The sequence below is a fragment of the Hesperophylax consimilis genome, chromosome 23, assembly GCF_061612785.1.
Source record: "Hesperophylax consimilis isolate HC1 chromosome 23, BYU_Hcon_1.0, whole genome shotgun sequence".
Classification (NCBI taxonomy): domain Eukaryota; kingdom Metazoa; phylum Arthropoda; class Insecta; order Trichoptera; family Limnephilidae; genus Hesperophylax; species Hesperophylax consimilis.
The window spans coordinates 26,339,675-26,354,931 of NC_142858.1; the positions used below are offsets into that span (position 1 = coordinate 26,339,675).

General features: G+C 34.5%; 1 protein-coding gene across 1 annotated transcript in view; it reads right to left on the reverse strand.

The window, feature by feature from the left end:
- Positions 1–10,873: 10,873 nt before the first annotated feature.
- The window catches only part of ap (apterous), a 151,039-nt gene continuing 146,655 nt past the window's right edge, over positions 10,874–15,257 (reverse strand). The window contains exon 6 of the mRNA XM_089646024.1: positions 10,874–14,435. Within this exon, the coding sequence (XP_089502150.1) occupies positions 14,259–14,435 (177 nt within the window). The 3' untranslated portion in view covers positions 10,874–14,258. The remainder of the gene's footprint in view (positions 14,436–15,257) is intronic.

Below are 15,257 nucleotides of genomic sequence, written 5' to 3' on the forward strand. Positions count from 1 at the left end.
GGTGCGGGGACGAGTGAATCCAAGAAAGTGCTATTTTTGAATCTGAAAAAGCAAATATATCGTTTATCGAAACGCGATTTCTATAAGTATCTATAATAGATCTAACGAGTCTAGATAAAATAAGCGCAGCGCATAATTCCAATCGAGCGAGCGATACTGTTTTCAGAGGGGCCACCTTGGATTTAGAACATATCAAATTCATTGTAGTGTTGCCACCCTTATCCGTGACATGAAGATATATTACACAACCGTATGCTTTCATACTCGCATCTGCGAAGGCGATAATATTTATCGTGCAGTCCTCCTTTACTCCCAAATATCGAGGTAAATTTAAATTAGAAAGCATCGGTAATTCTTCCTTGAATTTGACATATCTATTAACAATACTTTGGGGTAGTTCCTCGTCCCATCCTACTTTCTCTAACCACAGCTCTTGTAAAAGTAATTTGGCATATAAAATTACCGGAGCAACCAAACCTAATACATCGAATAAACGAGCTATTGTGGAAAGAATTGATCTTTTACATATAGTTTTCTCCTCCGTCGGACATATCATAAATCGAAAACAATCAGATATCGGATCCCATTTTAATCCTAAAATGCTACATTTATCCGAAAAATCCATTGTCGCGCGGTGCGACTCTGGTAATTGGGCCAGTAAATGAGGAGAATTACTCGACCATTTGACTAATTCAAATCCTCCACACTTGAACATCGCCATTAAATCTGTAGCCAAAGTGATGCCTTCACTTATAGTATTTACAGAATATACAAAATCGTCCATATATAAATCATTAATTGCAACTTCCGCCGCTTTTGGATAACGATTTCTTTCATCGCTCGCTAGCTGCCTTATAGTTCGCATTGCTAGAAATGGTGAACAGTTCAAACCAAATGCGAGTGAATTAAATTGATAAACTCCGATTTGTTCATCTTCGTGAAATCTATAAAGAATTTTTTGATATTTACGATGGCTTTCCGTTACCATTATGCGTAGATACATTTGCTTAACATCTGCGGTTAATGCTACAGCGAATAAGCGAAATTTAATTAAAAGTGTAAATAAATTAGATTGCAAATTTGGACCTGTATACAAAATATCATTAAGTGACAACCCTGAACTGGTCTTTGTACTTGCATCTAATACAACACGAGTTTTAGTTGTTGATTTATCTTTACGAATTACTGCGTGATGAGGAATGAAATATCCCTCATCAAAATTAGATGAAGACGGAACTTCAACCCTCATATATCCCTTTTCCAGATATTCAGAAACTACTTCATTATAACTGCAATGCAATTCTGGCGACGTATTAAATTTCCGTTCTAAATATTCATATCGACGCTGCGCGACACGGCGCGAATCACCTAAATTATTAGGATCTATCTTAAACGGTAAAGATACAATATACCTTCCCGATTCATCCCGTTGGACTGACTCGAGGTACATTTTCTCACATTCTGCATCTTCAGCACTCATCAACGACTTAATAGGCATGTCTTCCATCGTCCAAAACTTGGATAACGCATTATATAAATCTACATTGGTTATGGGGCCGAACGTCCACGAAACCTCCGGCGTACACGTAGGTATTTCACCCATTACAATATACCCGAATACTGTCTGTATAGCCGGTGGTGCATTCGTATTATGTTTAGATAAAACCTTATTCCCCAGCAGAATATATGGAAATAACTGTGCACCTAATAAGATATCAACATCGGATGGAACGTTCCAGGATTCATCCGCTAAGTTTAAACCCACTAAATGCTCACATGACTTTGTGTCAACATGTTGTGTAGGAAGCTTATCAGTTATTTTATCGACAACTAATAGACTAATTTTATAAGTATCTTCTGAAACGCGGGATTTAATTTTTAACGCAACGTGTCCCAATATTGGTGTCTCTACTGAACCAACACTTTTAACTACTGAATTATTTAAAGGAATTATTTTAAGATTTAATTCATTACAAGTGTTTAAACTGATTAAATTTTGTTGCGAGGCGCAATCAATTAAACACCTTACGGTTACTTGATTATTTTTATTGTCATAAGCAAATAACTGCGCGGTTGACAGTAGTACATTCGTAGCTATATTACCCGCAGAAAAATTATTATAATGTTTATTATTACGCGCTATTAATGTAATGGCTTCGTTTTTCGATTGACTTTCAGTATTCACCGTGCTCTCAAAATGCAGAGCGGTGTGATGTCGTTTTTTACAAATTCTACAATCCGATTTAGATGGACATTTCACAGTTTTATGTTTATCGCTTAAGCAGTTTACACATAAATTATTTAATTTCACAAACTGAAAGCGAGCATTTGGTCTTAATTCGTTAAATTGTTCACATTTAAACAATTCAACATGATCAGAATGATTACATTTCCGACACCTGTTACGATTATTATTACTTGACTTCGGTTCGACCACAGCGAATGAATGCGTAACTTTGTTTTTATTATTAACAATTTTATTATCATTTTGCCCAGTTCGTTCTAGGATTTTGACATGCGACCGAATGTATTCTATTAAATCGGTATATGTAGGTATAGCTTTCTCCCGTATAGACATTTCGAAATTTTGCACCAACTGTATATCTAATTTTTTCAGTGCAACATGTAATATTATAAAATCGGTTAGGTCATCAATACCTAATTCCTTGAGTGCAGCTATGGAAGACGCAAACCTTTCGATAAAATTATTTAACTCATTTGGGTTACTAGGTGCCAATAATTTTAAATTCAAAATATTGTTCAGATAAAAGGTACCTAGCACGCGTTTGTCCTGATATTTCTTTTCGAGAGCTTCCCAAATTAAAAAATAATTTTGTTCGTTCGGAAGTATTCCCGCAAAAACTGATAACGCCTTTCCTTGGAGTTTCCCTATCAGATATTGCATCTTTTGCGACGTATTCAAATTTTCATTTGAGTGAATGTTTAATTTAAAAGCTTCATAAAATATCGACCAATTCTCTTGATTACCATCGAACGATGGCATCTCGATCGGTGGGAGCTTAATTAATGGTGAATTATTTAACTTCTGTCGATCGCGTGATGAATCTTGCTTTGCTATAATGCTTTCGCGTATAGAAACTACAAAACAGTACTTATTTTCGAATTTACTCCATAAATCGAAATTCATATTGTAATTTGAATCCTTTTTCAACTGAAGTGTATGAAATTCATCACAAAATGTGTTAAATTGTGCATAATATGTAGCTATATTAACCGTTTGTTTAAGAAAATCCTCCGAACTTCTCGTCTCCCTGTCCGCAATACTTTTCGCTTTCTCGTATAATTCATTAACACGATTATGCATCAAATTAATCTTCGATTCTACTAACTTGATTTTAATATCCTGAGTACTATCGCTAGTCGCCATGATTAATTGTATGTAGGAATTTAAACACAACAATAATTACAAATGCAACCTAGTACATACAAATTAACAAAGTATAAAGAGGAAATAATATTTATTTATAACTTTAAATATGTTAATTTTAAATACCCCGTTGGTAATCCGGCTCGAAAGAACCAAAAATGGTGTCGCGAAGCTGCGACTCCACTATATATTTTAGAGGTGGTGTGATATGCCACACGCCCAAAGGACCAGTCCCAAACTACTCCGAATGATAGGTATGGGACGATATATGCATCCGACAAACCCGATGGACAGTGCAATAATCAAAGGTATAAATCTGGGCTTCTGGAGCACAAGATAAGCCCAGATTGGAATGCAGGAAAGATGGACTCACCCGTTGATGACTATCACACGTCTCCAGGAGTATTAGTTGATTTCACTTCACAAATTATATGTATATTCGCCCTGTCTGATATTAATTATCACTCCGAACTCTGATAAGCAACTGACACCACTTGTCAGATTTTACATGTGTCGCAACAATATTTTTAATATGGTGACATTTTGGGATGGGTAAAAGGGTAGGTAGGACATTTGCAGGATTTGGTATTGACATTACACTTGTCCTTTAAGCCTGTGGATGCATACCTAACAATCCCATATATATTGCGCGAACAAGCACCTAAGCCAAATCACAATTGGATAGTACCGATATTTATTTGGTATATTAACTACTGTAATTTTTTTTTTAATTTAAAATATGTTGTCATCCCGATAGGTGGCGCTGTTGTCGAGATCTATTTTTTTCGTATTTCTCATTAAAAATACATACAACAACAAACTTTAACTTCCCTGCATAGAAGGCGATCTGTGGCAGGACAACGTCCACCGGGTCTCACTTGTATAAATAGTAGTTATTAACATTATTGAAAGTAACTGTTTTCTTTTAAATACCAACCCACTTTATTTAATAAGCATCCAACTATCGCTGTGTTATTATTTCTCATTTTTAAATATTGAATTACATGTACAAACAAAAAATTCTAAACAACCTCATAGAATTAAATTTTAAAAGCCCATGGAATTCATTTAAAAACAATTAATAATCAAAGTTTTTTGAAATCTTGAGAAAATTAGCCATAGGTGATTTGGCTAGAAAATGAGCTATAGGTGATTTGGCGAGAAAATGAGCCATATGTCATAAGGCGAGAAAATGAAATATAGGAGACATGGCTAGAAAACGAGCCATAGGTAATATGACTAGAAAATGAGCTATAGGTGATTAAGCTAGAAAATGGGCCATATGTGATAAGGCTGGAAAATGAGTCATAGGTGATGAGGCTAGAAAATGAGCAATATGTGATAATGTTAGAAAATAAGCCATAGGTGATATGGCTAGAAAATTAGCCATATATCATAAGGCTAGAAAATGAAAGATAGGAGACTAGGCTAGAAAACGAGCCATACGTAATATGACTAGAAAATGTGCCATAGGTGATAAGGCTGGAAAATGAGTAATAGGTGATAGCAAGACTAGAAAATGAGCCATATGTGATGAGACTATAAAACTAAAGACAGGAGATATGGCTAGAAAATGAGCCATAGTTGATAAACCTTGAAAATAAGACATAGGTGATATGGCTAGGAAATCAGGCATAGGTCATAAGGCTAGAAAATGAAAGCTAGGAGATATGGCTAGAAAATGAGTAATATGTTATAAGGCTAGAAAATAAGCCATATGTGATATGGCTAGAAAATGAGCCATAGTTGATGAGGCTGGAAAATAAGTCAAGGCCAGAGAATGAGTCATAGGTGATAATGTTAGAAAATGAGCCATAGGTGATGAGGCTGGAAAATGAGTCATTGGTGATAAGGCTAGAAAATGAGCGATAATGTGATAATGTTAGAAAATGAGCCATATGTGATATGGCTAGAAAATGAGCCATGGTATTGCATTGTAAAACGACATTTTCCGTCGTTACTTAATTCCGTAAACAATAAAATGTATTCTAAACCGTAGATATGTAATAAAAATGTAGTAATTGTTCTGTAGTTAAGAGCAAACATTCAGACTACTAAAACGATATACATAAAGATAAAAACATTTTTTTTAAATAATAATTATGAGTGTACTTGGCTGCTTTGGTTTGAGTTTAATATTTTCGATGCGAGGTATGAGTATTGGCTCTGTGCTTTATTTGATGATTCAGTTTCAATAATCAAGACTCTATCACATTATCATATCATTTGCCAATGAGCAGGCCTACACCGCAACAACAATGTATTATAGTCACAGGTCCAAAATCGCAAACATAAAAAATTGTGGAGCCGAGTTTGTCACGGGACTTTTTGCCCGCTCCATTGTCCGAGAGCGCGCTGCGTGCAAGAGATTGCAATCCGGATTATACGGATTGTGAAAAATCCGGATTCTTGGCATGGTTGAATTCCGGATGTTTTAAATACCAAGCCGAATATGAAAATTTAAAAAAGTAAATTATTTGTGACGTGAAATGAAGCAAGATAACCAATCCCGGGTTATTAAAAACCTGACAATAATATGAATTAAATTAAAGTAAATCTTATATACTACAACCACAGGGAGCGGAAAATGTTGTTTGTGTCATAATGGAGGAGCCAGTTGAGGTTTTGAACACAGGGCGCCTGGATGGGATGCCAACTCAGCCACTGACCGGTCGATATTTGTTTCACTTGATCTTGTCAGGACTTCCTCCGAATCCACAGGCGTCCTCGACTATTCAATCATTCTCTTTCACGTCATACTTACACCCCTTTCATCGTTCGTCATGTACGTCTCACCTTACCACAAATAATTATTTGATTCTTGTCTTTCTCGAGCGTCCCTGACTTTTTAGACAGCTCCCTTGAGTTGATTTTGCACAAAAACGGCGCTATACAAATCATCCAATTATTATTATTACTGGGAAGTATCCCACATTGTTACTGTTGAAAAATTACGTTATACCGATTCATTCGACCACGTTTCTCATTCCAGCGCAGAGACAAAGCGTTAAGTCTTCTTCTAGCGTCCCTGACCTTATCATTTTGAGTTTATGAGTCTATCTGAAACAGAATTATTTATATTGAGATTCAAAGAAAATAAATAACAAAAAAATATTAATATGTTGCTACTTATATATTAAAATTAAAGGCTTCCCCTTCCTAACTGCTGCCTGCCACTCCCGCCGCGGCCCAAGTATCGATCACCCCTGCCCTGTCTCGGAATGCTACCCTGCGAAGCCTGGAAGCCGCTCGTTAGCGGGGACAGCGACAGGGCCTCTCAATGCAAATCAAATGGGGCCCTTTGACGGGAGTTTCTTTAACAATCGAACTGACTCAGGAACTGATACGGAGAACGGGTCTTATGAGTCATACAACATGCAACTTTCAACTCTTGGTTCAAAGAGAAATAATATTATTAAAGAAGTTGTGTTGATCTGGTATTCTTCTTAAATCAACCTACACCTGTAGGCATTTTACTCCAGTAAAACAATTTTAATTGTTTTCATTAAAGAACTGAGATTATTATTTATATTTACGTACTACCCGGCCTCCCCCGAGTTTTAAGACAAAAAAAATCATTGTGGATTCAACACTACACGGAGAAAAATGAGTATTGCTAATTTATTAAGAATCTCTTCTCAAATTGTTGGTAGTCAGGTCAAAAACCGGATTGCAGCCCTTAGCTAATGATTTAACAGGTTTCCTGATAAACTTTTAGTAAATAACAAATATATTATCACGATGTCGGTACACGTATTGTTAAAAATCTGAAACATTCACCTTGTAAAAGTATTTTCATGAATTCGTATTTCGACATCGTGATAATAAATAAAAGTTTATCAGGATCAGGAAACCCATTAAATCATTCGTTTAGGCCTGCAATTCCGTTTTTAACCGGATTTAACGAATCTTGAGAACAAAAATCTATGTTTATTTTTGGGACTAAAATACATCTAAACCATTGCATCAATTGCCGTTGAGATAAAAATTAAAAAATATATTTGTAAGAACCTAATATAATATACTTGTATATCCCTGCTCTTACCAGATTCACGACGAAATTATTCTAACGAACAACATTCATTTCTTAAATAAAAATCTCAAATGTTTGACAGGTTTTGCTAGGTTGTATGTATTTTGTATGTTATGTCAAGAGCAATATATGCACAGTAGCTCACATCTCTGCTGATTCCGTCTTATCTATAATACCACCATATATTAGTAATATGCACCATAAATTCGCGCTGATAGAAAATTAATGTAGCGATCGTTAAATTATACCTACTCGTCTCATCGATGCGTCAAAACGACAATCTTCTCGATAAAATAATAAAATGCTGTGGAGTGCTTGCTACCTGTTTACGTTCGCAGTGCATTGGGCAGTCGGGTATACGCGGACGTCACGGCGCACAGTGGGCTGAAAATCGCCTTTCATAGACAGAGGCTTGAATTTTCAAGGGTATTTTTTTTGGCTAGAAATGGATTCTGCTGATCATTACTTTGCTATAAAATTTCGTATGAAGCAATTGCGTGTACAAATGAATGAGTTATCATTTTTTTAAGAAAAATTTGTATGGCACTGACATCAAAAATAAGGTTATCTCTGGAATCATAAGGTTGGCCATTATATCTTAACACACAGATATACTTATATTTATTTGTATTTTTGACAAACAATATTGTGGCGCAACTTGTGTTTTTTTTTTTAAATCCTCAAAGTTGAAAAAAACACTTTTTAATGTTGATGATTCATTTTAATGCTTAAATGCTTTACATATGAGTTGGCTTGTAGTGTAAATAAAATATTGTAAACTAGACAAAGCATTTTTAATGTCAGTGCCATACAATTTTTTCTTAAAAAAATGATAACTCCTTCATTTGTACACGCAATTACTTCATACGAAATTTTTTAGCATAGTGATGATCAGCAGAATCCATTTTTAGCCAAAAAAAATACCTTTGAAAATTCAAGTCTCTATGTCTATGAAAGGCGATTTTTAGCCCACTGTGCGGCGTCTCGAACAACCTCGCCTCGAAGCGGCGAAGGACACTCACTAAAAGGATTTTAAGGAGGTCTGAAATTATCACTGTTCTAATACAAGCACCCGTATAGTATTAAATTGATTCCTTCTTTCACGATAGCGGCCATTCTTTAAAACTTTAAATGAATCGCTATCGTTTATTTGATGTCCTCGGTTCCTTCGCACAGCGGCGCGGCGCATCACAATATGTATTGATTGTTGTATGTATAATGTATATACTGAAAGACCAGACTTTCGTACGAATTTATATTATATTTCTGTACATAATATGCAAGAAACAACCAGTTCGATTCGACTCACAAAAAGTCACACGGAATACTGTTTCAAAAAAACTCGTTATTCAACCCATCCAGTTGTCGTCAAATTACGGAAGAATGAAATGGTGGTCCGGCTCGAGGCCGTGAATCGAGGCTGTCTTATGTGCAGTAAAATACATTTTCTTGTGTATATGTTCGAGCCGAGTTATACTTTACTATTCGGCTTGAGATATTTTGGCCACTTCGAAACGAGACATCGCATTCAATTTCCCAAAATGGTGCACAACCTCTCCCGAGGAGATAGTGGCTGTCTGGAGAATGACAAAGAGGGTTGTGAGTCTAAGTGGCGTGGAGCTACCGAACCCAATGGGAGGCATTTAATCCTCCTACCTTCCACCCCCCCTCCCCCCTCATGTCGACTGTCCTCCGCTGCCGATGAATTCTCCATAGACGGGACAGGCATTTTGTTCTAATTAAATTAATTGAGAAAATCTCGGTCCAAGATTGTTTTTGACTTAAAAAAGAAAGAGACTAGAAGTGAACTGTTAATGGCATATGCTATTATGTTATTATCTTGATTCACGATCGATTTTATAATCTGTAGCCGCTATGAGTATTTTCACACTGATTTATGTTAAGTACGTCTGAGAACGACGCCATTGATTTTTTTTTCTTTTATATATTCAATAATATTATTATAAAATTTACAAAAAACGGTTTATTTATAAACAAGTTCTGCTGTGTAATTATTACTACGCGATCTTATTTCCTTCATAGGGTGAAACAGCTGTTACGCATAATAATAATTACATATCAGAACTTGTATACAAATAACTTTTTTTCGTAAATTTAAGAACAATATTATATTATATTACATTATTAAATAAGTAAATAAAAAAAATTAAATTAAAATCGAGTTCTAAAAATTAAATTTGACCACAATAAAAAGGACGTCATTGATGTTAGCTTGGGTTAGTTAAGTTAGGATTTATGTTAAGTATTTCTGAAACCAACTCCATTGATTTCCAACTCATTCTTTTAATGTTCAATAAAATTATAATTAAATTTAAAAAAACGGTTTATTTATGAACAAGTTCTGCTGTGTAATTATAACTACGCGATCTTAATTCCTTCAGAGGGTGAAACAGCTGTCACGCATAATAATAATTACACATCAGAACTTGTTAAGAAATACACTTTTTTCTTAAATTTAACAATAATATTATATAATATTACTTATATTGAATAAATAAATTGAAATTCTACAAATTAAACTTGACAACAATAAAAAGGACGCCATTGATGTTAAGGTATATAATAAAAAATAAAATTTATTCATCGAAGACAACATTAACGACTCTCAATCGAAAAATGTGAAACAGAAAAAGTTTCCATTGCCTCTAGGAATTGAACCTAGCACCTCTTCATAACTGGGGAAATTCTCTGACCACTGAGCTAATTCGACGTTAGTATTAACTATATCATACTTCGACTGAGAGATACAAACAGTATCTTCCTTCATTTTATTGACGCATATTTTTACTGATATCTTTATTTATTTTGTAAGAAACAAACAGCTTTTATATAATATGCAGTTATAGATATAAATATACAAGTTAATTGAAGTCAAGCCACAGAAGTTTCTTATGTTAAAGTGCATTAGAAATGAAGTTTTAGTTTCTTAAAATTAATTTGGTGTTAAAGGAAGGGGAGAGGAAGAGGAAAATAGGAACAGGATAGGAAGAGGAAAATAGGAAGAGGATAGGAGATGCTTATGCATGATTGTTAAAATCTACCCGAACTAAATGCAATATAGTTAGAGCACTTTCCTAGCAAGGAAGAGGTCCTGGGTTCAATTCCTTTTCTGTCTTTTACGTTTGACCCTTTCCGTTTAAGAGTCGTCAATTATTGAATATTACAATTTGAAGTTTTATTCATGAATTATTCCACCATAATAAAAATACAATATTTTTTTAACCGGTCTTGTAATCTTTAGCTGCTGTAAGATTTTTTGTATTTTGTAAAAGATTTTTTTTGGTAGGTACATACTTACATAATATCTGAAAATGTCGTCATTTAGGTTGCTGTTTTAAAATAAAGAGAAAGGAACACAAAGGATAACTAAAACCATCGTAACAAGAAAAACATGTCATAAAAATTTTACCATAAAAATTTATTGAGTCTATGAAATATAAATTCGTTTTATTTTTTAACACGTAACTAAACCTTAAAATATTATAAAACTAATAGGATTTTTGTTTTCTGCTAATAAAATAAAATAATAAGTAGGTACATCCACTCACGTAAAGCATAACCACAATAACCTTCATCTTACCCATCAACACGAAACAATAAATAGTTAACATTAAAGTTTTATATTATTATATTAGCTTATTCACGTCTCCCCCTTATAGTACAAAAGCTGGGCGAAGAGAAAATAACTCAATTGCTTTGACTGCTATTTTACAAGTGCTTCTTACATTAATTATTATTTCACATATTAACAAGGAAACAACCGATGGAAAGGACACTTCTATCAAATATATATATATTACACTCTTATATACGCCATGCCTGGCCTCCTTGTGGCTTAGCCTTTTTCAGCATATCGCTCGCCGTACATTCCCATTGAGAATGTATGGCGAGTAATAAGCTGAAATAGACCAAGCCATGAGAGTACAGCGCAAGTGTGTCAGTCCCATGAGACAACATTGATTTGCTAAAAAATAATAAGAAATCATTTTAGTAACGTTTTTCACGAATATCAAATGGAAACAGATTTTCTTAAAAATTGATAAATCATGACCGTATTTATTGAATACACAGTGTCCGGAAACTCCTAGTACAAGCGGGAAACTGTTGAATCTATATCATTTTAGAAGTCAATTGCAATATTTTTTCATAGAACTATTTTTTATTAAATCGAGTCTAAGGTTGGAATTTTTTACGATTTTTTTTAAATCGTTTGCTAGTGGTTAATAATTTCATCTGTTTGATGTGTTTTAAGCATAGATCCGGCTCCAAACGTGTTTTTAACCTTAAAAATAAAATGAAATAAATGTTCAGAAAAAAAATTGGTTATATGTGTTATTGCGATTGTTATATAGATTCACCAGGTTCATGCTTGTACGACAAATTTTGGACACCTGCACAGCTCAAAAGTTAAAATCATGTTTTTGATAACTATCCAAACTAACATTTCAAAAATATGCTTGCAAGTGCCTATCTACAAACCAGTTTCATTATGAAATTGAGATGATAAATTAAAGTATGTTTTGTTCATATTTTCATCACTAAATAAGATGTATACTTTATAATCTTTTGTGACAAAGTTCGAGTGTCAACTATTCGTTGGTTTGATAATTGTGTAACACGATTCGGTGGACAGATGATGACAAAATTACAGCTGTTTTTTGATGATTTGTCTACCTGTAAATTCTTTGATTATTAGTATTCTATCAAATACAGCAATATCATAAATCGTTAGACGTGATTTTTATTGTTTTTTCCAAGAACAATAAAAATTCGTTTGATGTTGCTCGAGTTATAATTGTTGCATATAGTATTTGGTTCGGTTGTTTTCCCGCCCGCGTCCCGCGCCTTTTACCTACAAATGTAGTTTTAGATACAATGGATTATTCGTATATTTTTATAGGCAGTTTACTGAAAAAATTGTGTGTTACAAATAAATTAAATAGAATGCTTCTAAATTTGTGTTAAATATTTATTTGAATGCGAGGAATAATATAATATTATGTTATAAATCGATCTTCCACTTTTTGAGTTTTGTGAACAGTACTTATAACTATAAATAGCTGCCTTAATCATGTTTAATAAATTGATTCCATTCACTCATCGATTCAATCAAAGATTCAGTCGAAGGGAATGCTTTATATGTGCCATGTTCGCAATATTCCCTCTTTTTCAAAGTTAAAAAAAACAACCCATACGCGAGTGTCCTAATTCAGCATTACATAACAGACTGGTTCGAAAATATTAATTGATAAACATTTTTACGTATATACTTGTGCAATAATTTTGTACCAATCACTTTTAGCATCAAGTCATATTGTATTAGCTAGGAACATAAATAACACAAATTCTTGCAAAAAAATAATAATTACAGTACAGAGCAACTCTCCCACGATTTTCTTCGTTTTAAATCTAAACTATTTACAACATTGCGTTGAGACACAAACATGTTTTTTACATTTTTTTTACAATTTCAGAATGGATAGGTATTACATATAATAGGTATACTTTAGCAGACTATTTGGCTGATTTTCTCAAAAGTTTAAATACCTTGATGACATAAAACACTATATTTCAACGATAGTTCTTTTATATAATAATATCGTACACAATAGAACAGTTTGGCCTTTTGAAGACAGTAATATTATGTATTATAAAAGGGTTTTGCTATCTGTTATTGCATTAACAACCTACAGAATTAACCTTAAATAATTCTCAATGCGATAATCTTACACGTTAATATATACACTCGTTGTCTTTTCACATTCTTTACATAATTATTTTTACGCATTCACAAACGTAGCACAGATGTCAAATATTAGTCTGCTCGAAGGATTTATTCATATAAGTAACATGGTCATCTTGTTACGGTAATTCAAAAGACTTCTTCACGAATGTAACATGTCTTATGGGTGATACTTTTCGGAGGACTTCTCCACGAATGTAACATACATGTTTATCAATTAAAGTAGAACAGTTGTCAAACATGGGTCTACTTGAAGGTTTTATGTGTAAATTTAGTGTTAGCTCAATTCATTTCTGCAGGATGTTGCTATTCCAAGATATCCAGTAAAGTCGCACGGTTGTAAGGAATGCAATCATTCATAAGAATTTTTCTTGTTAAAAGCATTTATATTTTGACCATCGGAAATCGTATCCAAGAACGAAGCACAGTAAACTATTTTTGAAAAGAGGGTTATTCGTTTGAGTTACAAGGATGCCTTTCCAATAATTTATTCATGAAAGCAGCACTGTTGTCAAAAATGCAACAATTCGAATGTGATTCATTTGAGTTATCCAGAAAGAAGCACATTATGATTCTAAGAACAACTTACCCCCGAATGAACCACGTTTTTTAGAAAATATAGCACTTTTTATATATGCTATTAGTGTAATTTTTCCACAAATGAAACACGGTGTTGAAAGTTGCGACTATTCAAAGGACGCGTTAAGGATTCATTTCGAATAACTTATCCACAAAAGCAGCTCGGTTATCAGGAATCAAACCAATCGAAGGTTTATTCATTTAAATCATCCACAAAAACATTATTTATCAACAAATGAAGTAAGTTTTTAAGGGATCCGACTATTCGAAGGCTATCCACAAAAGCAGCACATTTCATCCACGCTAGTAGCACAGTCAGGTATGCAACCATTCGAAGGTTATTGATATGAGTTTTCCATAAAAGCAGCACACATCAAGGATGTGATTCGAATGACTTATCCACGATAATAGCACGATTAGGAATGCGGCTATTCGTATGGGTTTTCCACCTTGATGAAGTGGGAGCAGCCCGCCAGCCCCCAGGGGGAGAAGGGCTAGGGACAGTCGAGCGAGGGGCTGAGCGGTGGTAGGCGCAATCCCCCGCCTCCCCCTGCCCCGTACAGCCCCTCGAGCTCCAGGCCCCCTTCCGGACTCATCTTGTCCGAGCACGCCTTGCCCTCCTGCTTTGTCATCATGCGTCTCCACTTGGCGCGCGCGTTCTGGAACCACACCTGCGGACAACACAATACGAAAGTCAGTCAGATGACTAGATTTCATCATAGCAACAAGTTTATCGTAGAAGTTCATAATGGAACACCGACACCAGCCCAGATGTTTGGCAGGGAGGCATGGAAATGGCAGAAGAAGGATGAAAATAGACTGAATTCTGTACAAATGAGATTCCTGCAGCGTATGTACGGAAAAACCATGTGAAAAATTGGGAGATTCGCAAAAAAATGCAAATATGATGTAGTGTAATGAGCAAAATTAACAAAGGGTCGCTTGGATGGTTTAGGCATGTAGAGCAAGTCAACGAATAAAGCAGCAGGGAGAATATTACATGACGTGAATGCTAATGATAAAAGAAGTCGAGGACGCCCGAGGAAGTTATGGCATAATCAAGTAAACCAAATACTTGAGTAGGACCATGTCAAGCGTCAAAAAACTAGTGGTCTGTATGAATACGAATGAAGCATGGAGTGTGTACCCCTGTATGGAAACAGTTAGTTAGTTTGTTAGTTATATATGTACCTACGTATATTTTTATTACAGACATAGGTATGTTATATGAACAAATCAATATAAAATCATGGTGATCATAAAGCCTTTTTTATCATTTTTAATGAATTTATATCACTTTTCAAAAAGTGTTCAATTGCCACTGTCTTGAGACTCGTGAGTTCCCACGAACCAATTGAAGAAAGTAGTGCCAGAAGAAAATACTAGTACGTTGACCTAAACGCACTAAAATCCGAAGGAAATTGATAATTTTTAAAACATATTCCCCACTTGGCCTTACAGCCACTGGGCCACAAGATATATTGAGATATTTG